The sequence below is a fragment of the Oryzias latipes genome, chromosome 13, assembly GCF_002234675.1.
Source record: "Oryzias latipes chromosome 13, ASM223467v1".
Taxonomy (NCBI): domain Eukaryota; kingdom Metazoa; phylum Chordata; class Actinopteri; order Beloniformes; family Adrianichthyidae; genus Oryzias; species Oryzias latipes.
Window position 1 is genome coordinate 3,442,786 of NC_019871.2, and position 26,777 is coordinate 3,469,562.

The following is a 26,777-nucleotide window of genomic DNA, read 5'->3' on the forward strand; positions in this document are numbered from 1 at the left end:
GGGGCAGAGACTGATGACAGACTGAGAGTTTGCGCCAGCGTTGCCAGATAGTCACAGGTTTCCAGCCGAAAAGTCATCTGAAAACCGCCAGACACAGCCAAAAACCGCCCAACACAGCTTTTGTTGATGTTTTTTTTTCGTACTGGACTGATAAAATAAAAGATTTTTCTAAATAAAAGATAGTTCTGACCAATAATAAAATGTGTACAATATTGAATATTTCTTCAGCGGGCCGCCTTCTTCCATTCATTTGCTCAACCCGCTCTATCCCCGCTATAATCTGCGTCCTGCTTTTTCATCCTTGTGCTGCGCCGGAGCGCCCCGACTATCATATTTTGCGCTCTCTGTGTAGAACACACTGAGGAGCGCAGGGGAAACCAACTCTCAGCTGCAGAGGATGTGAACAGGTGAACAGGTAGAGAGGAAAAGCAGGTAAAGAAGCGGAGGAGGGGCTTTGGCTTCAAACTCTGTCAGAGAGATGCAAACACGGGCGTCAGATTGAGACGCAGCTTTCCCTGCAGGTGTTGAATCAGAGACTTTCCCTGGGATGATTTTATGAACTCAAACATGGAAACATGATTACCAAGTAGAACTCTTCAAAATAATAAACCTGATCTCTCCACATTCTCAGTGTCTACCATGCATTGATAAACACATCGCTCCATGCAGAGATCGGACCAGAACCAGTAGCTCCTCCCACACGCTGCCGCGGTATCATTCTTTAAAGAACATAATGTGCATTTGCAGCGACGTATGCTTCAGACGATGTCCGATTGGCCAATCTACATGTCAATCAAATCCCGTACTTCTCAGTGTGGATTTTGATTGGCTGGTGGATTTTAAAGAAGTACTTTTTTTTTTTTTTTGTCTTTCTGGCCCGCGACCTACACTCATGTCATTGAAGATCGACCGGTCGATCGATAGCGATCGACGTAATGAGCACCTTTGAATAATATATACATGCATAATATATATAATGATGTCAAAACGGGTTGTGGCTCCGGGAGCTTTCTTTTTTATTAGGGGCGGTCCCAAATGGCTCTTTGAGTAAAAAAGGTTGCCGACCCCTGGACTAGGAAAACGGTTTGATCTGGACCCAGTCCGCTTAATTTGATCCGGAATGAGTCCTGAACCTTATGTTTGGTCTGCATTCAGATAGCCTTCAAGGAAACTCTCCTGTTCCGGAATAAAGCTTGATCTCTTCACTCATTGGTAAGGAATTACGAGGGCAGGGTAAAGTAACTACAGGCAGAAATTATGGAAGTCCTGTGCTTTTAGTTCATTAAAACTTTATATTTCATTTACTCGCTTTTTTGTTCTGGTGAAAGCGTGCTGCAGGGCGGTTACTGGCAAGAAGACAGCTAAGAAGGTACACTGATAAGTGTTTATGACATGTAGATTGTCGGGAAAACAGTGAGAGGCAATGTGTATCACGTAAAGAAGAATATTTTCATGAGTCTGAATCCATCGATCAACATTTAAATTCGTTGCTGTGTGTTATGGCATTGTCTAAAGATAATTCATCCTAAAAGCTACAAGGTAACAGCAGAGTGTGCCGTGTTCTGCATGTAAGAAGGTTTTTCGAGCCTTCGTCAGAGTGTGAACTTTACAAGTACAGCTTCACTGATTCTTCTGAATGTGACGCATGGAAATGGGCCATCAGCTGACGGCTACTCTTTACTTGACCTGACAGATCGATAAAAAGCTTAAACCAGGCAGAAAAAAACAGTTGGACCATTTTTTTGTTTGATAACACAGGGTCCGGTTGAGTTATCGGGTGAAACAAACTCTGGTTCACTTTAGAAGAACCAAATGTGTCCAGTCCGAATACACTTTAATAGAGCCTCCCTGCTTGGTACTCAGCATTAAGGGGTTGGATTTGAGGGTTTAAACCTCCAAATGGTTCCTGAGCACGGCTGTGTCTGCAGCTCCCCTAGAGGTCAAATGTGAAGAGCACACAGTGAGACAACCAATGGGACTGTCTTTTCCTTGTTGCATGGTTGGGTTATTATTGATTCATTGAATCTGCTTGAAACGCTTAAAAAATTTAAACTTTGCCAACTTATTTTTGCAAATTTTTTTTTTGCACATGACAAAGATGAATTACTTAAATTATTATGTAAACAATTATCTTTCAGAAATCAACATGGCAAATGCAGATCATTTATCCAAAATATATGCAGATTATGTTGCTTATAAAGTCATGTATATGATTAATAAAAATAATACTATATCAGTAAAATAGACATAACACTGTTTCAAAAATCTTCATAGCAAAAATTGCTCAAGTACCAAAAGTTAAAATATGTGCAGAATTATGTTACATTAGGAAAAATCATGAATACATTTTTCAATTTTTGGTGCAAGTGAAGTAATATCATTAGAAATCAATCAATTTAACCATTTTTAATAATTGATTAAGCATTTATTATTATTTTTATTTTTTTAATGACAAAGTAATGCTGTGATGTAAATTAAAAAAGGGTCCATAATCTGTCGAATGACCAAGGTTGGTATTCATCAGTGTGTGAATGTGTGTGTGGACTGTAACTGTAAAGTGCTTAGAACGCTATACAAGACTAAAAGTATACGGCATTAATTTCAAACAAACACAAATGAAGAAAATGCGAAAGTTAAAAAATAGATTAAAAAAACAAAACAATGTGCGCAAAAAGGAGTGGATAGAAGAAAAAAATCATGTATGTTCCCACTTTATATTGTGAATATACCCATTTACAGTTATTCATTCTTGAAGCCTTCCATTTACCTTCTGTATAGCACCTATGCAAGAGTGACATTTGCTCATTCGTTCATATTGATCATTTCTAGCCATGTAAAGTTCCATCAGTGACATCTTGTATATTTTTATTTTTAATTGTTTGTTGCGTAGTTTGTTCTGAAACCATATTAATCGTTGGATATTAGTTTGTTTCTCAACAGAATTTTCCAGCCTTGTGAGGAATACTTTTTCAAGTATTCTTGAGAATTGGCAGAGTAAAGACACTGGTCTGTAATTTGTTAGTTGATGTTTGTTCCCTGATTTGTGTCATGGAATTACTTTAGCTAGTTTCATTTTTTGTGGAAATGTTCCTGTTTAAAATGATAAATTACAAATGTGGGTTAGCGGGTCAACAATGGAATCAATGACCATTTTAAAACCATCATATTAATTCTGTTACAGTCTGTAGATGTTTTATTTTTGAATTCTTTGACAATTTTTAGAATTTCTTTTGCTTCCACAGCTTTCAAATAGATTGAGTTTGGATTTCTCTTCATGTAGTGTTCAACAGTACAGTTTATTTCGCCGGCTAACTTTGGCCCTATTTTTTACAAAATATTCATTAAACTCCCTAGTCATATCCTGAACATTGTTAAACATCTAATTTTTACTAACTAAACAGTCTGATAATTTTTTTTTCTCTTTGTGTTTTCACACTGTTCAATACTTTACAGATTCCTTTAGTATTTTATTTATTATTTTCTAATATTTGGTTATGATAATCTCTTTTGTATGATCTCTTGATAATGGTTGATTTTTTTTTTTAATTCTTGGTATTTCTGTTCCGCTTCAACATGATTTTATAAATGGGCAGTTTTTTTCATATATTGATGTAAAGTCCTGCATCAATTTTTCAAAGCTAATTATACATCATTGCGGTTTTTCAAGTTTCCATACAGGGTTTTCCAAGTTTGTGCTTGTACTTGTGATTTAAATGCATTTATTGATTCCTCTGTTAGTTTTCTTCTGTAAACTATTTGCCTTTTTTCTTTTTTTTCTCTACAAACACATTCATAGTTTGCAAATACCGGAAGGAGGCCACTGATGTGAGTCATCAGTAATCCACTTTTTATTCTGTTTTCTAGGCAGTTTGAGAGAATATTATCTATCAATGGATATAAGCTTAAACTGTACATTGGTTGAGTAAAATCTTCTGTCAAGGTGTGATTGTTTGGGTTCAACAAATCTGTAAAATCACCAAATAGAAATTTGACCTTTTTGGAAATATTAGCAAACATGTTTTCAATAGCACTTGTGGAACTTCTAAGGTTGGATGCAGGGGCTCGATACACGTAACTGACGATGACGTTACTTTGTTTCTCCATACTAATCTCTATAGAAATATCTTCCTTTGTATCATCAATACAGCCAGACATTGTCTCCACAACTTTGTGTTGTGTATGTAAAAAGCCACCCCCCATGCCTTGCTCATTTTTCCGGTTCACAAAATGAAAATCCGTGTTCTCAAGCCGGCAGTGTAAGCCCTTTTTCTGGCTTTAGCGAGGTCTCTGATATTGCAATTATTTTAATAGGTATTTACACAATTATTAGCTGGACTTTCATTTCAGCCTCTGAGTGAAATGGTAACGTTTGACGTTTCAGTGACTGATGGTGTCAAATGTTGTTGCATGATAGACGCTCAGATGGATTTCAAGAGAGAGATGTCCCCGCCTTATTTATCAAGCAGGCCTTTCTGCGATGAAGGGACAGACAGGGTACGAGATGACAGCAGGCGAAGTTACAGGGAGGGAGGAGGCACACCAAAGACAGAGAGTCCTCGCAGAGACACGAGATGAAAGTGAAAGAAAGATGAAAGGTCAAGGAGTAAGGAGTGCTGCAGGGAATGGAAATAGGCAAATTGAAAGGGAGGGAGGAAGAAAAAGAGAAACGAAGATGAAGAAGCTTGGAATAATAAAGAGGCTGAGAGAGGAAACCAGGCTATTAGAGGAAGAGGGAGAGGATGAGTGGCTCTGAGATAAATGAGGTCGGACAGAGGAGAAGAGGGTGCAATGCACATCCAGAAGAAACGAAGGGAGTGATCCAACAGAACGGAAATCAAAGACAAATCTCAAGGAAATGAGATAAAAGACATGTCAGGCTTTGAAGATTAGCCTGAAATTATGTAATCCATGCGCACTGAACAACCCTGACCCCTGTCTAAGACCCCAAGCTGCTTTAAATGCTTTTTGCAACTGAAACTAAAAGACGTTATTTGACTTTTACACAGAATACTTGATGGTTTTTGATATAAGAAATAGAAATAGGTCAGTTCCATAAAAAGAACATCAGCCACAACGGCAGGAGTCAACTTTTGCGAAGCTTTAATCCAAGATTCCGATGCTCTGGCTAATACCACTCTACCTTAAAAATATGCTGAAGATTTAAGAACGAAAGGAGAGTAATACTAGGATTATAGAGGTTTTTCGCAAAAATGCATGTGAGCAAGTTGAAGGTTAAAGCTGCTCATTAGAGACGCAGAACTGAGTTTCAATGATAAAATGTTCAAGTTAATATCATAAGCCGTACTCAGAACCGCTCTTACAGCTGAATAAGGGCTGTCTGCAGGCAAAAAAATGGTCAAACCTCTATGGGGCACGCAGGTGGCCTGCAGGAAATAAAAAGGTCAGAGACCGGTCTGTGAACCCGTAGAGAGTAAATGTCTTCAAGCACATTTTTACTATGGCCATGCTGCAGGTCAAAGGTTGTAGTGAACACTTACACATCACATAAGGGTGAGTGAGGGTGAAGTAGGTGAGACACAGGCATGTCAGAACTGTGGCTTTTGTTATCATTTTAGAGCGATTTGCCCCATTTGATGTACCTTGTGTAAAACACAATCTTAAAAGAAATGCTGCATTCATGTGCTGTTTGATTGGAAAATAAAAACAACAAATCTTACATCCCAATCCAAAACCACATGGATGCACAACAATCCTCTGCACCTAATGGTCAATTTGTTTATTTTAGTGCAATATCCATGGGGAGACTTTGAAAATTACAGGGAAAATAAAACATTACTAAGGATTATCAATATAATTTCTTCCAGTTCGGTGGACCAGATTAAGGAGTTTCATATAGAAGTAGTTTAGCCTGTGGCCCCCGGATGTAGTTTGCCCACCCCTGCTCCAAAGCAAAAGTCTCCAAACTTTTTCTTGTGAGGGTCACATGACTTTTGTCTTTTCTGATGTGTCTAATTGTAAACTTCTTATGTCTTTCTTTTATTCCTAAGCCCTTTTGTACCCTCAAGGTATTGTAACTCAGTACAGTGGTCCCTTGTTTTTTGCCTGATTTACGTTCTAAAAATAATCTGTGAACTCCTCACTACACACTTCTACACTTTTTTTTTAGACGGACATGAACATTTTCAGACTTCTCTCTCTTGTTAAAACTCTCAGAGTTTCACACTTCATAGAAGAATAATCCAGGATCTTAGAATGAAAACAAAGGTCTAATGGTGACGAGAGCTGCATGCATCTGTACAGGCACAGTGGAGATTGATTAACAAGGTCTCCAGCCAATCACAGAACAGGGTGCCCTGCTTGATTAACCCTTGTGCTGTCCTATGACCCCACCATTACTTTGACGTGTTCTCCCTACCATGACAAAGGTGGATAAAGGTGGAAAGATTTCATGTAATCCATGGACACCAGTGAAGATCACAAATCATTGAAGAAAAAAGGTTCAGAGCACTGTCTAGTGGGTCTAGATGACCCAACTCCCAATGGTAAAGTGCCTAGGATAGCACAAGGGTTACAAAGAAAGCAGCAGCATAATTGCGCTAAAAGAATCTGTGAGACCGCTAAGGTGAACTCCGATGTAGAGAGTGCAGACTGTCTTCTGTTCTATTTGACAGGGATTTTTAGATAGGGGCTCAGACTGCAGAAGGGTGGAATAAAATGTCACGTCTATGCGGGCGTTCTCGATTACGTGGCAAGTAGAAAAAAAGATCTTGCGCCTCTGATGTTGTTTAGCGGGCTGGATCAAACCTGGCCCAAAGTTTGCCCGACCCCCGCTCTAAAACCTGCTCTCTGAGCACCAGCCCTTCCCAATCGACAAAAACGAGTGGATTCCCACATTGAAAGGTCTCAAAGTGGGGAAAAGCAGCCCCTACCAGGCAGAGTCTGCGCTGCCAGCACCCCCCAGGCCAACACAAACACCCACTTTCTCTGTGGAGCTAAGCCGCAATCGGCAGAACGCTTTCCTTTTTTAGGCACAGTATGCACATCCATCATTGTAAAAGTTTAGATGTTGTCACGCTGCCGAGGTCGCCTCTAGGTCAACGTCATAAAATGGGCAGCACCCACAAGAACTGAAAGGCAGAGCCTCAGAGATAGAGTCGTCCTACTTCCGGGTGGAAAAATGAACTGCGAAAATAAATCATATTTCATGAACAAAATCCTTCTTTAGTGTGCCAAAGGTAATATATTTTCACATATATGGATATAATATAGTCTGAAAGGCTTTAGAATAGTATAATATAGGCCCTTTAAGGAAGGGAGCCTTAAGGGAACTGCAAGGCTCACATGTTCTCCCCTTGACCCTTGTGCTATCCTAGGCACTTTAACATTGGGAGTTGGGTCATCTAGACCCACTAGACAGTGCTCTGAACCTTTTTTCTTCAATGATTTGTGATCTTCACTGGTGTCCATGGATTACATGAAATCTTTCCACCTTTATCCACCTTTGTCATGGTAGGGAGAACACGTCAATGGAAGGGTGGGGTCATCTAAGATAGCACAAGGGCTAAGGTGCGGTCGCTCCTCTCTACGACCCTCCATGGGCCAGAGAACAACCCAAAAAACTGCAGACGAAGACCTTAATGTTGAATTAACTTGAAAATTAACTTGAAAATTTGAACACAGTCAAAGCAATCCAATTAATACAGCATCCTGTAAAAGCTGGCACATAGTTTACAGGATGAATTTGTAAAGTATAAAATTGTTTGATGTTTTCAAAAATGGGAAAAAAAGGACCAATAACCTAACCCTAAACCAAATAACATCTGCAAAATAATGTCTTGAGAAGGTTTATAATGACTAAAAAATGTTTAAAATTCAAATACTTGATTGTAAATAAATTACCTGAGGTATTTAGAGTACAAATGATCAATACAGAGTACAGGTCAAAGACCCAGATGTCTGCTAAACTATTAAGCCTGAATGATATTTCCATCTGAAATGAAAGTTTTCAGGAGTTCTTTGCTGTGAGAGAAAAACAAAGTTTTTGCCGCTTTGAAGCCTTTTCTGAACATTTTCAAAGAGAATGGACCAGCTTAATATTTCAAAGATCACGAGTTTAAAAGCTAGAATCTCCTGAATGTCTTCAGACCAGTGAGGTTTGAAAAGCTGCAAGCCACTGACGGCTTTATCTGCTGAAAAATGTCCAAATCAAGTGCAAAAGAAAAAGTCTGTGAGAAATGCATTGTGGGGTAGAGAAGTGCAGCAACAAGCAGAAGGTTTGCAGTGTTGGTTTGTGGACTGAAGTCAGAAGATCTTAAGAGATCCTTGAAGCCAGAAAGAGACCAGCTTCCAGTAGATGATTTAATCAATGCTTTAGTTTCCCAGAGTTGATGGGAGGATGTGGTCCAATTGTGTGTATCAGGATTTAACCCTTGTGCTTTCCTAGGCACTTTGACATTGGGAGTTGGGTCATCTAGACCCACTAGACAGTGCGCTCAACCTTTTTTCTTCAATGATTTGTGATCTTCACTGGTGTCCATGGATTACATGAAATCTTTCCACCTTTATCCACCTTTGTCATGGTAGGGAGAACACCTCAATGTAAGGGGGGGGTCATAGGATAGCACAAGGGTTAATGACTAGATTTGTAAGGTACCAGAGAGAAAATAGAGTTTAAGTCCAACTACCACCAGCAGAGTCTTTAGCAGCTCCTCAGACAGTGATCCATCACGCAGCAGAAGACAATATCACGGCACAGAGGGCGAAGCAGGCAAAGACATAACACTCTCTCTGCATGAGTCACCCATCTTCTTCCGCATCCTCAGTGTGCGAGAGCAGGAAAACCCGGCATGGGAAATGAGCCCGCCGTCAAGAGAGCACTCCACAAAGAGAGCAGATAAGACAGGAGACACGAAGAAAGAGAAACATGTTTTGGTTTCAGAGAATGAGTGTGTGTTTGTGATAAAGAGGAAGAAAGGGTGAGTGTTTGGCTCCGCCGGGAAAATGCTGATCTGATGACTTGATTGAGATCAAAGGTGGAGCTCAGGAAGCTACAGATTCCCTCTGGTGTTGTTTAAAGTCTGCTGGAGCTTCAAAAAGCACAGTAGGGAACAAAAGAAGTTCTCTGTTCCAGAGCTCTTGCTGTAAACTTCTTTTATTTAAAAAAAAAAAAACAACATAAAGATTTGTTTAAAACTTTTCTTAAAATATTTGTTTATTTCCTCTCTGACCTTAAATCTTTAAAGTACAGTTGCTTCCTTCTCAACAAGCAAGTCCATTTGACGATAATTGCTAGATATAAAGGAGAAATTTGACTGAATAATAGGAAATCGCCACAAAAAATCCTCCCAAGCGAGACGTCAAATGTCTGATGTTGCAGTAAAGAAATCAGTCTCTGACTCAACAGTCACTGAAGGAACCACTCTGCTGACAGAGGACTGAATGGAGACGATGACTACGTTTGTCTATAAAGGATTATTTTTTTCCCCAGAGTGGATGTCATAAAATGTTCTTCTACGCCTGAATTTACTTCAAAGTTCACAGATGGTACATTTCCACGATGCCATGATGTGAACAATAAACATACATAATGGGAGGGAAATTCAAACCAGCTGACATTTATCTCTGGAGGTAATGGCGTGATCGGCCACAAAGAAACGCGATTATGGTAATGAAATGACATTAAGAGCCAGATTTTCTAACTGTAAAATATTGCTGGGCTGCACATTCTTATTGGAGCTGATTGTTCAAAAATTAACATAGAACTATGGGTTATTATTTTTATCTTCACCATAGATCAATGTTACACCAGGGCTCCAGACTGCGAGCAATTGGTCGCATTTTGCGACCAAAATTTGAGAGTGTGCGACTGAATTTTACATCCAGTCGCACATGCGCGACCAGTAAATTTGCCTCCCCCACCCTTCGTATTTTTTATACATTAAACGTGGAAGGGGCACGTCAATGATCAATGAAATAATCAATGAGACGCAAACGCACACGGACGCAGGCAGACATACACACTCGCGCACATACTCATGAAACGCGAGCACGTACACTCTCGCGTGATACCTGTCTGTGAGGCGGCCACTGCGTGAGAGAGGAATAGGGAAAGCCACTGGGAGTGGCTAAAATGCATGTAGGGGGAGGGGCCTAGAGATAATCAAGTGCGCGTAAACATCTGTGGGAAGGAAACGGAGACAAATATCACAACCTGATATGTGCGTCTGAACTATGGGTAAGCGAACTATTGATTCGTTCTTCCGACCTGCGGCTAGTGTACCAGTGCCAGAGTGTACAGCAGGGGTCTCAAACTCGCGGCCCGCAGGCTATTTGCGGCCCCCAAGGTGATATTTTGCGGTTCCTGCCTTAATATGAAGGTTTAATGTTACTGCAGCCCGCCAGTTTGTATGAATGACACTTTTTCATTGTCGTGCGCGGAGCTGACATAGCAACCAATCACAGTGGGGTATATGACTCTTGGGGGCGGGACAATGACCGGGCTTGAAAGCAGGACACCTGACAGCCCCCTCCCCGGACCACATTAAGGAGTTCCTTACTTTCCTTTAGAACGTATTTATTCGCTCGTAATTTTCTAAATACATGCAGTCCGTGCTGAACTTTTCTCTGGGCCGCACAGACCCGGAGGAAGGTTTAGGTTTTGGTTACGGTTACGGCGGCGCATCAAAGCGTTTATGCCGTTACGGCAGCACACCGCTCCTGCGGGAGTTGGGTCAGCTGAGGAGAATAAATGTCCCACACCTACATGCGTGACAGCTAACGGGGCTTGAACTTTAAACACGCTCGAGCAAAAACAACATTAGTTTTAGACACACTGAAAATACGTGGGGAAAATGCAACAATAGACGTGTTTGAGATGAACCAGCACCTCACCTGGATCATTGGGGAGACCAGGCCGGGGGGGGCTGTGAGATGAAAGCGAATCTGCAGCAAGACTGAAAGAGAACAGGAAATCGGAGTTGTCCTTAACATTCAATTTAGTTTTAATATTCTTCTCCCCCTTAGTATGATCTGTGTTATTATATATTTTATGATTATTTTAATGTTTTGTGATGTATGTAGCCTTTTTTAATGAATTGGTATTTTAAATTATTTTAATTAATCCCTCCACTACAAAAACCATCAGGACACATGTCCCATAATGCATTGTTTTGTAGTCTGTAGGGCAGCTTTCAGTCAGTTCAGTTTCCAGCTGTGTCCGGGTAAGTTTGACCCTTGCTCCCACCCCTTTCTCGCGATATTTTTGTGATGATTGACAGTTGATGTTGGAGCAAAAACAAAAATATATGTCACACACCAGGTGATCTGCGCAGCGTTGAGTTCACCTGGGTGATCTCAAACACGCTTATTGTGCATCTTGGCTGCACCTATTTGGTGTCACAAAGATAAATTTCCATCCGTTTTCTTTACTTATTTGTACTGTCATGACAGCGATGCTTTTGTCAGTTTACCTTCTTGTTGCATCTTCAAAAGTGCAGAATAAAATGTGACACTGAATTTGAAACAGCACATTGTAATTTCTACATCTATTATTAAAGTATTTATTAGTAATACAGTGGAAATTAGTAGATTTGGTTAGCAAGTTGATTTACGGTATGCGCCCCTAAATTTTCTGGTTGTGCCCCTAAAATTTTCAGTTAGGGGCCACTGTGCTCCTAGTGAAAAAAGTTAGTCTGGAGCCCTGTACACTGTTGTTTATTGTAAAAATATATATATATATTTGTGGCGCAACAAATACTAGGCCTTTATGTTGATGGTTAGGGCTTTTATTTTGAAGAATTACCTAAAGCAGTGCTCTCTCAAGTAGAGCAAGCATGATTAAAAAACTCCATATTTGTAGAAAAACTCTCTGCTCCAAAATATTAGCCATTGTGCTGCATTTATGGACTAAACACGTGTGGGGAATCCTCCACTGATATTTAAAACAAAAACTGTTGTTTGATTTGCACTGTTTGCAGTACTGGTAATCGTCTCTGGGTCTTTCAGAAGTTGCTCCTGTTAGAATAGCCCCGCCCCCAATTTGTGGTAGTGGTATTATGACCTGGGGTTACTTCTTTGTGGGTCAGGTTGAGTTTCAGCAACAGTAAAAAGCAAAGGTGTCAGAATCCAGACCTCGAGGGCCAGTGTCAAACATGTTTTTCATCCAACCTGACGTTAAAGCTCCTCATTGGCTAAACACACCTGATCCAAGTAATAAGCAGCAGCAGATAAGGCAAGATTTTTGAAAAAAACTAAAAGGCTGGCCCTTGAGGCCTCGAGTTTGACACCACTGGTATAAAGCCTTAGTCACATGCACCCATACGAGGGGTTGAGTTTTATGGGTCCTGCAGGTTTTTGGGTTTTCTGAACCCAGGAGGAGTGACTGCATCTCAAAGGGAGTACAGGTGTGTCTTGCAGTTCTCTCAACACTCGTACAGCCATCTTAAAGACAAAAGGAAAATGGGACGTCCGATTGTCATAAGTGTTTTGTGAAATATTCTTAAGGTTACTGTGAATTGCACACACTTGAGATATCATAACCATATCTGAGACTTGGTTCACCTGCGACAAGGACGCTGACTTTGAATTGGAAAACTATGAACTTAACTATGTGAACAGAGTAAACAAAAAAGGTGGAGGAGTCGCAATATATGTGGAAAAAAATACAAAGTTTACAGTAATTGATAAATTGTCTGTCGCAGTGGATGGAATACTGGAATGTCTTACAATTGAAATATGTAACAATTCAGGAAAAAATGTCATTATAGGCTGTGTTTATAGGTCGCCAGGGTCAAGCTTAGAAGTGTTCAGTGACTGGATGGAAAAGATGTTTACCTCTCTAAATAACAAAATATTATACATCTGTGGAGACTTCAATATCGATCTGGTAAACCCCAGCAAACATAAAGCAACCGACGACTTTATCAGCAGAATGTATGCTATGAGTTTATATCCAACCATAACAAGACCCAGCAGAATCACTACTCAAAGTGCTACTCTCATTGATAATATTTTTACAAATAATATAGAATACACTCATATGAGTGGACTAATGATATGTGACATAACTGATCATTTACCAGTTTTTGCACTATTTGACATCAATGTGAAGACAAAGAAAATTATAAAAGAACCAGTCTACAAAAGGCTAAGAAATGAAAAAACCATGAATGCTCTGAATAATGACTTATCCAGACAAAACTGGAACTCTGTGTACAGAGAGAAAGCTGTCAATATTGCTTATAAATGTTTTTAGAAATATTTAGGTCACTTTACAATAAGAACTGTCCAATTTATAAATTCAAGAACAAATATGCCAAATGCCCTTGGTTAACCAGCGGTCTACAAAATGCTTGTAAAAATAAAAATAACCTGTATAAAAAATTCTTAAAACAGAGGACAAGAGAAAGTGAACAAAGATATAAGTCATATAAAAATAAACTAACTGAAATAACACGTTTCAGTACAAAAGTGTACTTCAATAATCTACTGAATGAAAATAAATACAACGTAAAGCGAGTTTGGGAAATATTAAATAACATCATTAAAAATGGGACAAAAAAGCGAACTTATCCAGATTACTTTACAGATGAGAAGGGTCAAAGCTATGACATCAATGAAGCAGCAAACGGTCTCAATAACTACTTTGTAAACGTGGGTCCAGAGTTGTCAGCGGAAATTCCAAAATGCAAAACTAGCAAAGACAATAACCCACCCATAGAAAGGATCCCACACTCAATCTTTCTCTCTGATGTGAACGAAAATGAGCTGATATCAATTGTGAATAATTTCAAGAGTAAAAACTCAAAAGATTGTGAGGATATAGATATGAAGGTGGTGAAAAAAGTCATTCATAGTGTAGCTAAGCCTCTAACATACATATGTAACTTATCATTACAAACTGGGAGATTCCCAAACCAAATGAAAATAGCCAAAGTGATTCCCATCTATAAGAGTGGAGACAAACACCAATTTACAAACTATAGACCTGTTTCTCTTCTTCCACAATTCTCAAAAATTTTAGAAAAAATATTCAATGATAAATTAGCTTTATTTATTGAAAAACACAACATTATAAATGAAAACCAATATGGTTTTAGAGAAAATAGATCTACCTCATTGGCTATCATTGATGCTGTGGAGGAAATCACAAATGCTCTGGACAAAAAGAAATATGCAGCTGGAGTTTTCATTGCCTTAAAAAAAGCATTTGACACTCTCAATCATGACATCCTACTTGACAAACTGGAAGTGTATGGGATAAGAGGACTAGCGCTAACTTGGGTCAAAAGCTATTGAACGGGAAGAAAACAATTTGTCAAGCTTGATGAATATACATCAGAAACCAAAGAGATAAGTTGTGGTGTCCCACAAGGATCAATTCTGGGCCCGCTGCTATTCAATATTTACATAAATGATATATTCAATGTTTCAAAGCTTATGAAACTCATATTATTTGCTGATGACACAAATATATTCTATTCTACAGACAATCAAAGGGAACTTATAAAGGTGGTGAACACAGAGTTAAATAATATAAAACTATGGATGGATTACAACAAATTGTCTTTGAACCTAAATAAAACCAAAGTGATGTTTTTTGGAAACTACAACACAAATAAAGAGCCCTCAATTGTAATAAATAATGTCTTAATTGAACGTGTTACAGAAATCAAATTCTTAGGGGTTTGTATCGATGACAAACTAAGTTGGAAGCCACACATCAGACACATACAAACTAAAGTCTCAAAAAGTATTTCAATCGTAAATAAATCTAAACATATATTAGGATACAACAGTAGATATTTATTGTACTGTTCTTTAATATTACCATATTTCACCTACTGTATAGAAATTTGGGGGAATAATTACAAGAGCTCACTACATCATCTCTTTCTACTTCAAAAACGAGCCGTCAGAGTTGTACATAAAGCCGGATATCTTGATCATACGAACAATCTATTTTATCAATCAAGACTTTTAAAACTGTATGACCTTGTTGATTTTTACACTGCGCAACTTTTATACAGAGCCAGCTGGAAATTGTTACCATCCAACATCCAAAAACAGTTCTTAGAAAATGAAGGAGGTTACAGACTGAGGGGATGTAGGAACTTCGAGATCAAATTGATAAGAACCACAAAGAAAAGTTTCTGTGTGTCGGTGTGTGGCACTAAACTTTGGAACAGTTTAAGTAATGAGCTCAAACAATGTTCAAATATTCAAATATTCAAGAAAATGTATAAAGAAACTCTTATTTCAGGATATGAAGATAAGAGGATTCAAGGATCAACAGGTGCTTGAATAATCCCAAATACATGTGTGAACTTGATTGTGGTGAAATAATCAAAGCTCTTTTAATTACAACCACTGAGTGTTACATTGTAATGTGCAATAATGATAACTGAAATGTTTAAATTACAATCAATAAGCTATTGATTTTATTTACTTGATCTGCAATGTGTAGCAATAATTTCTGGTTTAATCTTATCATGTGTTCTAATGATAATCAATTATTATTACATATCGGTATCGTTACTGTTTATTGAAATCATGAATGAATGTTTTCTGAAGATCATCAATCATTTCTAGGCACTGGATTTTGTTACTTGAAGAGAATCTATCTGATCAGAACCGGATTTAAAACTCTGTAAAACTATCAAATGAATGAACTCAGTAGGGGTGGGATTATATAAGCTTGCTTCTTCCCACTCCTTTTCAAGCAATATATCAAACTCTACTTATACTTCAGTTAATGATCACTGTATTTAATTAAGCAAATGTGATTTAAGTGACATTTTTGTTTTGTTTTCTGTCTTTTTAATCTATGCATTTCATCATTTCTGTAATGAGTTTGATAAATATGTGTAATTTTTTTTATTGCTTTGACTACAATGCTTGAAATAAATCAATAAATCAAATCAAATCAAAATATAGAGGTGGGCAACTCTAGGCCTCGAGGGCCGCATTGCTGCATATTTTCCATCATACCCTGCACTGGCATGTTCTAACCTAAACAAGATAATCAGTCATGAGTGGGACTTGAATATCTGGAAATCATGCAGACACACTGGCCCGTAAAGCTTGGACTTGCCCATCCACATCTAGTAGATCTAGTAACACAGGAGGTGTACGTGATGTTTAGGTTCCCCGTAGGACACCCATAGGATGCCCACACAAACTAAGCTCTGATCATCTAATTTCTCCGCTACAGGTGAGATGCACGTTTGCCCGTTTTTTGTGCCTGCAGACAGCCTATTCCCACCTGTAAGGGCAGTCGGGAAAGAAGCTTTAGCACATATCAGCTTCCTCCGTAGACAGACATGGTCTTGCCTGATGGCGTTCTTCACCATGACAGTGCCAGCAATCTTCTGGCTTAAGCTGTCGCTGAGGGAGACGTGGTTTCACATGTGTTGTCTGGCACAGGAAGCCATCTCTGTTCTTTGTGTTTTGGTCTGTGTCATTTTTTTCTCAATGGTCTCCAGAGCAGCTGAAGGCACCGCTGGAGGAGTATGTCAACAAGCGCTACCCGGGCCTGGTGAAGATAGTGAGGAACCAGAAGAGAGAGGGGCTGATCCGGGCCAGAATCGAGGGCTGGAAGGTGGCCACGGCAGAGGTGACAGGATTTTTCGATGCCCATGTGGAATTCACCCCTTCATGGTGAGTGACTTGGTTTGTTTTTTGAAGATGAAGCACATTAATGGACTTACTAATGTTGCACAGCTGAGTTCTGCTATCCAAACTTGATGACATTTAATTTCAGCTTTTCTTTATCGTTTATAAAACTACTAGATAGAGCTGATAGTCTCATGATGGAGGAGATAAGAGGGCTGAGCCTGGAGAATTGGGCTTTAAACACGGAGCATTAAAGCAAAAAAAGGCTTAAGGCAAGCAGTTCAGTCAGGAATCTATTTCATAAAAGTGCATGCTAAGGACGTTTTAAAATTTTATTAACTGATTTGGCTGCTTCATGGTGTGGACGCCCTCAGGATCGGCTCCCTTTTCTTAAATATGAAATGTTTTTTCAGCCCTCTAAAGGTAAATCTGTTCATTGGAAGGAAACTGACAAAAACATTCAAAATGCACATAGTTTTTTTTAATAGTTGATTGTAGATTCTTTACATAATATGCTGTAAAAAGCTTTGCTACTACAGACTGATAAAGTGCTCACCAGTTTAAATTACGCCTGTTAGTGTTTGAGGCTTCTTGCCTTATTGAGTCTTTACCATTTTTAAGCTTAATTTTCCATAAAGCATTACAGTACAGGGGCAAGTTAAAAAAATAAAATAAAATAATAATCACACCCGGTAATCTGTAGTGACACGAAGTGGAGCACAAAGGTTGGCCTTGTTAGACTTCTCCCTAGCAAATGCTCTCATTATCGATAACCATCCAAACCTGAGTCCAGATCCCACAGTTTCTCATCCTTCATACAGTTACAGTTGGTGGCAGTATGCTCTTTTTATCTAATTATGATCCACATAAAAATGAGAAATAAGAAGTAAGAAGAGCTTCTAAAGTTGTCAAGAGAAGTTGGGATATTTTTTTAGGTCGGAACAATCTTTTGCACAGTTAAACTGGTTTAACTTGTTTATCTATTTCAAAAGTATAGACTACTTGTATTTTAACACCTTAATCTGGAAAAAATAAGTTTCATAGTAGAGTGTTCAAAACTTAATTTTAGAAGATAGTGTCAGTGAATGCACCACAGTGAGGCGGGTCAGGGGCCTTTTACAGTGATGTCTAACAGGGGAAGGACTAGCAAAACAAGTCGGTCTTCTTCATTGGGCTTTTTTGCCTTCTTTGTCAGAATTAATTTTGGGCATTACCCCTTATCAAGTAAACTTTGTCATTTTGAGAGGTTCGGTCCACTTCAGATTTTGGTCTGCTCCTAAAATTCCCATGTTTGAAAATCCTGAACGTTTTTTCCAGTTCTGAAAACATTTTAAAGAAACTTTATCTTAACCCTAAAATGTATTCAAAACTGAATACATTCACAAACTTTTGCTTTCTACATAAGAGACAACTTCGTGATCTGCCCCAGAACAGATCTGGAAAAGTTTTACCAGTACATTGAAATGCTGCTGGTCCAGTTCTCCTGAAGCAGGCACACAGCATCCTGAGATAGGCTCAGTTAAATCAAACAGAATCAGTGATGTTGTTGGTTTAACATGTGGAAATTTCCATTCATTCAGGAATTCTATGAATTCATGATCCTTAGGATTTTATGTTTACTTTACAATTACCAGTACAAAACCCATTGAGAAGACTGTTGTTGTGGTTTTGGGCTTTATAAATAAAATCGCATTGAATTGGAGGTCATCAGATCTTCAAAACCGGGGTAAAGTGTGCACTTCCCTCTCTCAGGGCAGAACCGGTTCTTGCCAGAATAAAAGAGGACCACAGGAGGATCGTCCTGCCTTCCATCGACAACATCAAGCACGACACATTCGAGGTGGAGCGATACGAGAACTCGGGCCATGGCTACAACTGGGAGCTTTGGTGCATGTACATCAATCCCCCCAAGCAGTGGTGGGACGAGGGAGACATGTCTGCTCCCATTAGGCAAGTGCAAATACTAGTGAATTCAGAGGCGAAAGGTGAAAACCTGTCTTCATGTCCAAAGATTAAAACCAAGTCCAACCAGTCCTCTGATAGATGTTTACCACCCATGCTCGTTACATTCTTTCATATGTTTTCCTCATTGTAGGACTCCTGCCATGATTGGCTGCTCCTTTGTCGCCAACCGTGACTATTTTGCAGACTTGGGTCTGCTGGACTCTGGCATGGACGTCTATGGAGGGGAGAACATCGAGCTGGGGATCAGGGTTTGTGTGTCACCCATTTTCCTCCTGCTCCCCGTACCTGTTTTACCCCCTGTAGGTTTAAGTGGAGCAGTGACCAACGTCGTGTGACACCACTGATGAATGAGGCCCCATTAAAGGTCCTGGAGGACCGACCCCGTGTGTGCGGCACAACAGAGATAAATAGGTCACTTGCAGCAGGAAGCTTTGAGAGTTTGTGTGCACAGACATAAAACCTGCTCAAGGAATGTGTTTAAGCCTCTTTTAGCTCTTTGTTTATGCTGTGCCTCTGAATCATGTCAGAGGTCTTGATTAAAGAGTGGAACCTGGGCTTTATGAGGCAAAAATCCAAATCCAAGCAGCTAAGAATGCTCCTTTGTAAAGTGAGGGCATCATGTGTGTCAGACAGTTAAAACTAGATTTTTTTTGGCCCTCTAGTGGTTGAAAATAAAAAACATGTGAGCAAAAAGCGACAACTTTATTAGAGGGGGACTTTACTGGTTTACCGATTTGCAGTAAGATCAATGCTGAAGTTTGGACCGCAGACAGTAGCACTCACTGAAAGATAGAAGGGACAATTGGAGGTGACATCAATGAAGATGCTGACATTTACATTAACAGTGATAAAGAGGATCATGAATGAGTGTCTCTAAAGGACAAAACGGGAAGGATGCCTTTTAGACGAAAGGATGAGTTCAGACGTCAATGACTTGGTCATTGGCAAAGGCTAGAGAATAAGCAGTCTATGGACAAAATTAAAGAGGACGTAAAGAGGGTTGTCCTGACAAGGAGAAGCAGAAAACAGGTTTGGGAAGAGATGATTTATGGTGGTAAATATAAAAGGAGAAAAGAAAAATTGGGCTGGTTTTAGGTCAGTATTTTTGCTCTCTTGATATTACCATATTGTCTGATCACGCCCGTTAGGGTTGGCTCCCAATCAAAAGACTGCACTTTAATTTGTGCACAAGCTAGGGTCATGTAGAAATGGAATCAAACCGTGAGGTTTTTAAAAATTTTACCAAGTACAGGTGTTGTGAGTATTAAACCTGAACACAAAAGTTACTAATTTTCTATAATGAAAACGTTTCTTTCCGTTTACAGTTGGACCTTTTTACATTGGAGTAAATGTGGACGGGGAAGTTCGTGTAAAAAAAACATCAAATAATATTAGTTGTCAGTTTTTCACTAAACTGGTTCTACAGTAGTTCATGTTCAGAGCCTGATTTGACTGCCTAACAACTCTCTCGAGAGGTTTTCCAACAGAAACCAACTTTACGCTGCAATAGAGTGAAGAACCAGTGGTCACATGAGTATTTTAAAATTGAATTTCACAGCAAAAAGAAGAGTTGAAAGAATTAAAGCAGTGATTCGAAAGATATGATTGTAGTCGTCCCTCTGAAATTCTACATAAAGCTAATCAGACAAAGCTTGTCTACATTCAAAAATATGATTGTCCATCTGTGAAAGGCATAACAAGACTGAAAAGAGCAGTTCATTCCATGTCCACTCTCCAGTTGTATTCAGTTGCTTTAAGACAAGTCAGATGACGTAGCACCGATTCCTCACCAGTTATTTTTGATTTTCAAATGACCTCTAAGGAATGTCACTGTTGAGTAAAAGCAGGCCTTTCTGTCAGGTGTGGCTGTGTGGGGGCAGTATGGAGGTGCTGCCCTGCTCCAGAGTGGCTCACATCGCTCGAATGAAGAAGCCCTACCACAGTAACATTGCCTTCCACATGCGGCGGAACGCTCTCCGTGTTGCCGAGGTGTGGATGGATGAGTACAAGTCCAACGTTTACCTTGCCTGGAATATTCCCATGGAGGTGCGGAATTGGCTGTTCCGGTCTCATTTCGCAAATCCACTGCAGCTGTTACAGGAGACAGCGCGACATGTAGTTTCATTCTGTTTACCGTTGTCATCTCGCAGAATCACGGCATTGATTATGGAGATATTTCTCAAAGAGTTGTCCTGAGGAAGAACCTGCAGTGCAAGAGCTTCCAGTGGTACCTGGACAATGTTTACCCGGAGATGAGGAGGTACAACAACACGCTGTTCTACGGTGAGGTGAGTCACGCAAGAAGAAAGTCCGTTAATGGACAATGCAAGCCTGCAGGTTCCACCTAGCAGCTTTGAAGAATCAAATACTGCATATCCGCGTTTATTAAAATAATTTGGCAGACAGCCAGGCGTTTATTAGAGACAGATGTCTATTGGAAACCTGCGTATATTCCATCACAAAGAGAATTGTGATGGCTAATGGCTTCATTTTCCGGGGAAATTCGGTCGAGAAATGCAGAGAAAAACACCACATGAACATTTCAGGATGTACTTAACCCTTGTGCTATCTTAGATGATCCCACCCTTACATTGACGTGTTCTCCCTACCATGACAAAGGTGGAAAGATTTCATGTAATCCATAGACACCAGTGAAGATCACAAATCATTGAAGATAAAAGGTTCAGAGCACTGTCTAGTGCAGGGGTCGGGAACCTATGGCTCGCGAGCCATATATGGCTCTTTTGATGGTCACATGTGGCTCGCAGACAAATCTTTAATTATACTTTTTTTTTTCATTAGACCAGTCCTCGGTGCGATGCGATGCCAGAGGCGCGCAGTAGTAGCGGTGCTTAGAGAGAGAAATCTGCGCCAGCATTTTCAGTTTACTATTATCTATTATTTCACAGAGTTTGTGCCAGCTGAAAACCTGTGAATTGCCGTGGCTAAAACTGCGCGCTCCCGTCTCTGAGAAAGAGCGCGCAGTTGCGGAGACGGGATGTGTGAGGAAGAAAGCAGAGGGTGGGGGTGAGGGGTTGTGGGGACCGGCAGCAGGTGAATCGCGCAGGGATTGTAAAAACGTAAAACCCGCTGCCTGTCACTCACTGTGGCGTGTGAGTGTGTGTTTGGCTCCAGGTCTGCATGTGAGCAGTCTTTCTCACATCATCATCTACAGAACTTTCAGACCTATGATCACGTTTAAAGTCTCAACGCCTGCATGAAGCAGAAACTCACCACGTATCAACCAGACTAGACAATCAGCAAAACTACCACGAGAAATACTCATCATTTATTAGCAACAGAATAACAATATTAAAAAGAATCCACAGACTTATTGTACTTTAAAAATGTTGAAATTACATCAAATGCACACATTCATTTGTATATTTACTTTTAAACATATTGTCGCGGACAGAGTTTAACTTGGCTGTTGGGTCGCCTGAGTTCTGGCACGCACCAAGCAGAGATCTGATTGGCCCTCAGTTCTGTCGCTCAGCCTGTTGTTAGGTAATTTGGACCAATGGGGTTCAGCTATGGGCCAAATAAGGGAAATGGGAGGGCTGGAGCGGGAGCAGGTGAATATAAAGTTGGGAGAAGCGCTCTCGTCTCGGCGGGAGAGACTTATTAGTTGCTGAATTAATTGTACGGCGTTTGTTGTGGTCTGCAGTAACCAGAATAAAGAACCTTAAAAGAGGTTAAGTCTCCGTGCCTCAGTGTGGGAAAGGGACACTACATTATTGTATGGCTCTTTCAAAATTACATTTAAAAATATGTGGCGTTTATGGCTCTCTCGGCAAAAAAGGTTCCCGACCCCTGGTCTAGTGGGTCTAGATGACCCCACTCCCAATGTTAAAGTGCCTAGGATAGCACAAGGGTTACATGACCTCTTGCCCAGATTAACCTTTAAGAGACCTGACTTCAATAGGTCTTTATTTTGGTTAAGTAAAGGTTAAAAATAATGTAAATCCACAGAAGCACAAATTAGGAAAACCTTTGCGAGATGTTTCTTGTGTTCAAAAAAGAAAAAACTGGATAACATCTAATTGTGACAAATAAATGAGAAGAAACAGAGTTTTCTTAGTGCAGTATATGGACAGATCCAGTTTTAGAATGATGTGTTTTTTTTTGCAGATCCGTAACTCTAAAGTAAGCCATCTGTGCATGGATCAGGGCATGAAGGAGAACCACACAGCCATCCTCCATCCCTGCCATGGCTGGGGTCCTCAGGTGAGACAACGGTTTCTGAAACAGTGTCTCTGTCACTAGAAAAACAGGACAAGTTTGATCCAAAAACGTTATTCCTGTAAAACGATTTCAAACTAAACTTAAGATGTGAACTCAACAACATTTCGGATCATGTTTATGTAATCGGTCAATCATGGAGCCCTGGATTGATTTGAGTTTAGAGTTTCCAAAGAAAAGAAAAATCTGATTTTAATTCAACAAATATCTGAATTAAATGATTTAATAAAAGACCTAAGCAAAAAACCTTTTAGTGGGTTAAAACAGACTTTTTACAAACATTGTCATGCAATCGTCAACAGCCTTTTCTACGACAGAGTTTTAGGGGCCAGTTTACAAACAAAAAATGTATTTTAAATGAAGAAATTAAAGTCCTAAATTTACTAGAAAAAAATCATAACTGTTAAATTAAAAAAATATATATTTATGCATTTATGAGAAAAAAAGAGAAAAGATTGAACGAGAAAAAACACCAAAGTTGTTTGTTGGAGCCGTGCTCAGAGGTGAAAGATGTGGAGTCTTTTGTGACGCTTTATTTCCGGATAGTTTTCAAAAACAAAGAAGTTCTGAACCTTTTGGCGACTCAAAACCAGATTATTGTCAGTGGAGCCGGCTTTCCGGCGCTCGGTGTCGGTAAAGCGGAGTTTCATATGTAAAATAAGGAGCTCAGAGACACGTTTGGGCGTAGATGTAGCTGCTTTATTTTCTTTTTCATTCACACACCCAGAAGTCCATTTGTCACCTTAAATCATGAACCTGTCATGCACACAAACAACATAGAGGAATGAAAATAGTCTATTATATTGGCATAAGAACGTTGAAAATGCTGAAAACTGGGCCTCATCAGACGGACACGTCACACAGAAAGAGATCTTGTCTTTGGTGGAGGAAGAAAGGATTGAAGTGGACATCTGCAGGGATACAGATGTCTTCATCATCAGGCTGCAGAGATCCTACAAGACACCAAACAATGAATAAAACATAAATCATACAAAGGAGCCTCCAAACATTTGGAACGTTGTCAATAAACATTCAGCTCACCTGTTTAGTTGAGTTTAGATGTTGGTCTGCTCTGCTGCTGCGAGGCGTTCACTTGCTGCTGCTGCTCTGTATGCTCACTTCCACTTTAATCTTGTGGACTTATCACTTTAAAACTCGTAAATTTACAAGAAAAAGTTGTAAATTTACAAGATTTAAAGTTTTAAATTTAAGACTTTAAATCTTGTAATATTATTTGCTTTTGCCAGGCCACACTTAAAAATAAAAATATATTTTTTAATCTGTCTTGCCTGGATAACTAAACGGTAAATAAATAAATAAAATGTGTTTAGATTTTTCTTTCTCTGCAAAAGTATATATATATATATTTTTTTTAGTGTTTCTTCAACCAAAGTATTTGCATGAAAGGTGATATAAATGTGTCCATTCAGGAAAAGACTATCTTCATTTCATTGGCTAAGAGGTTTGTGTTCATGAAGACATACATTAAAAAAACAAAAAGTACTGCATCATTGATATCCTAGTGGAAGTTTTAGAGGCTGTCATCTGGACTTAGCTTTTAAAGTTAGAAGACGTTTCACCTCTTTATCCAAGAGGCTTTGTCAATTCAAATATATGGAGTAATATATGATGGAATCAACCTGGATGAATGAGATTCTTCATAGAAAACATTGATGTATTAAGAAAAGAACAGAAGTTGTTGTTATGCTTAGAAAAATTATTTTTAGAAAGTGTATTTGCGCATTATATTTGAAGTCCGTGCGTCCAACCCGAACTTCTCTCTTGGCCACAGGGACCTATAGGAAGGGTTAAGGTTAGGATTATGGTTGTGGCCAGGGTTAAACCACCAAATGGTTCCTGAGCGCGGCTGTTTCTGCAGCTCACTGCTCCTCCAGGGGAAGGGTCAAATGCGGAGAACACATTTCACACACCGACAGTACAGACCAAACGTTTGGACACACCTTCTCATTCAAATGAATGGGAAGGTGTGTCCAAACTTTGGGTTTGTACTGTAGATCTGTGACAGATAACTAAGTCCCATTATCTGTTGTTGGACGCAAAAGATAATACAACCTTGGACACACTTAAAACACGCGCTGGCAATGCAGCAATGCGCATCTTGGCTGCACGTTATAACATATGGCCAACACGAATTTCCATCACTTTTTGTGCTGATCGCACGTAAATACGTGTGAATAACATCAGCCATATTTTAAGCATCAGGCTGAATTGAGCAGACAGATTTACATCCAGCTTTGTGACAAAGTGCTCAAACGATTCCTTCTACTTCCCAACAGCTGGGACGCTACACCAAGGACAGCCAGCTGTTCCTGGGCCCGCTGGGAAGCACCGGCGAGGACACTCGGTGCGTGGTGGACGATCAGGTCAGCAGCTTCCCACAGCTCCTCCACTGTGACAAAGTGACCAATGTGAAGCAGAAGACATGGCAGTTCTCTCAGGTGAGACCGACGCCAAAAAGCTGTTTGTCTCCATAGCAACAAGCTCTGATTGATCGCATTAAAGTCCATTCTTTGTTAATGCTGGTTGACAGAACGACTGGATCAAGAACCGAGCCACCGGGCGTTGCCTGGAGGTTGTGCCTGCCAACGTGTACTTCGGCCACCTGCTGGTCCTGCAGCCGTGCACCGGCCAGAGATGGACCATCAAGAACGCCATGAAGCATTAACGGCTTCTTTTCAGCCACAAACAATGAAGCACAGACCCCTCCTCTTCTCACAGGGGATGGACGGTAACAAAACCTTTCTACTGAGAACGCGAAGAACTCTCTCAAAGTTTTACAGCTCTTCAGTGTGATGTTGTCATGATTGGCGTGTCCCTCCTCCGTTGTGTTTTTTCAGGAAATGCATCACGTCAACAGGAACTATGCCATGTTTAGTTTTGGATGGAAACGGTTTATGCCTTCATGAATGCTGTGCAATATTTGAATCTGCATTTTGTCCTTTAAGGTGTTAACGGAGAAAGTTTAATTTATCAGAGTCCATGAATAGGTGTTATAAGTAAGACAAGAATGACTCTACGCTATCGATAAGCTTATGATCATTTAAAATTGAAATTCACTTTTTTTTTTTAATCTTTAGTCTTTGTAAATATTGATGGTTTTAAAAAATGCAATGATGCCTGAGCATAAATTTGCTTTATTTTCTTTTGGATGGATGTCTTTAAAATCATCTGCTTAGCTATTTAAAAAAAAAACAACAGAAAAATATACATTTTTTTCCTCCCAAAATAAAAGCTTGATAAAGTTATGATTCTATTTTGTTTCTAAAAAAAAAAGGCTGTCCTGAAAACGTTGTGTAGCATGAGTTCTGTATGGGCATAAGGGTTAGTTCATTTATTCCATCATCTGCTGTGTGCCATACATCCTGCAGACACCAAAACCAATGAGATGCACTTTTCAGGGCTCGGATCTGCTTAAGGAAAACGGGGATCCTGTCAGGGATGGACCACTTTCTGGATTACTTGCAGGCTTCCTAAGATGGAAATGTATTTAAAAAAAAAAAAGGAAATCTGTGTATGATGTCATATATTCATTCAATGTTTCTGGATGGATTTTGCTCCTAAGAATTGTCTTCCAATAAACAACTACTTTCCTGGTTTGGGTTTGGCCTTTTTTAAGTAAAGCTTAAATATATTCATCATTTTTAATCATTATTATTATTTTATTTGTAATTTCTAAAATGACGTTATATTTTGTTTGTAACGTTTAGGCACATTGTTAAGTCATCTACCAACAAAAAAGGCTAATATTCTGCAGACTCTGTTTTCTTTTAAACAGCAGCTATAAACATATCTTTTTAAATTGCCTTTTTATAATTCTTTTCATATTCTTTGTTTTACTTTGAAGCACTTTGAGATTTTTATCTTGAAAGGTGCTATACAAATAAAGTTCATTATTATTATTATTATTATTGAAACTCAAAATTGTGAAAAACTATTGTTTTATCTTAAAATGATAATTTTAATCATTTTATATATTA

The 26,777-nt window shown here is 39.4% G+C and overlaps 1 protein-coding gene across 1 annotated transcript in view; it reads left to right on the top strand.

Annotated features, from left to right (window-relative positions):
• galnt17 (polypeptide N-acetylgalactosaminyltransferase 17) overlaps nt 1–26,396 on the top strand; it is a 40,883-nt gene extending 14,487 nt beyond the window's left edge. The window contains exons 4-11 of the mRNA XM_023961680.1: nt 16,443–16,617; nt 18,325–18,522; nt 18,668–18,785; nt 20,398–20,583; nt 20,688–20,825; nt 22,669–22,764; nt 25,077–25,238; nt 25,331–26,396. Of these exons, the coding sequence (XP_023817448.1) occupies nt 16,443–16,617; nt 18,325–18,522; nt 18,668–18,785; nt 20,398–20,583; nt 20,688–20,825; nt 22,669–22,764; nt 25,077–25,238; nt 25,331–25,465 (1,208 nt within the window). The 3' untranslated portion in view covers nt 25,466–26,396. The remainder of the gene's footprint in view (nt 1–16,442; nt 16,618–18,324; nt 18,523–18,667; nt 18,786–20,397; nt 20,584–20,687; nt 20,826–22,668; nt 22,765–25,076; nt 25,239–25,330) is intronic.
• Nucleotides 26,397–26,777: the final 381 nt, after the last annotated feature.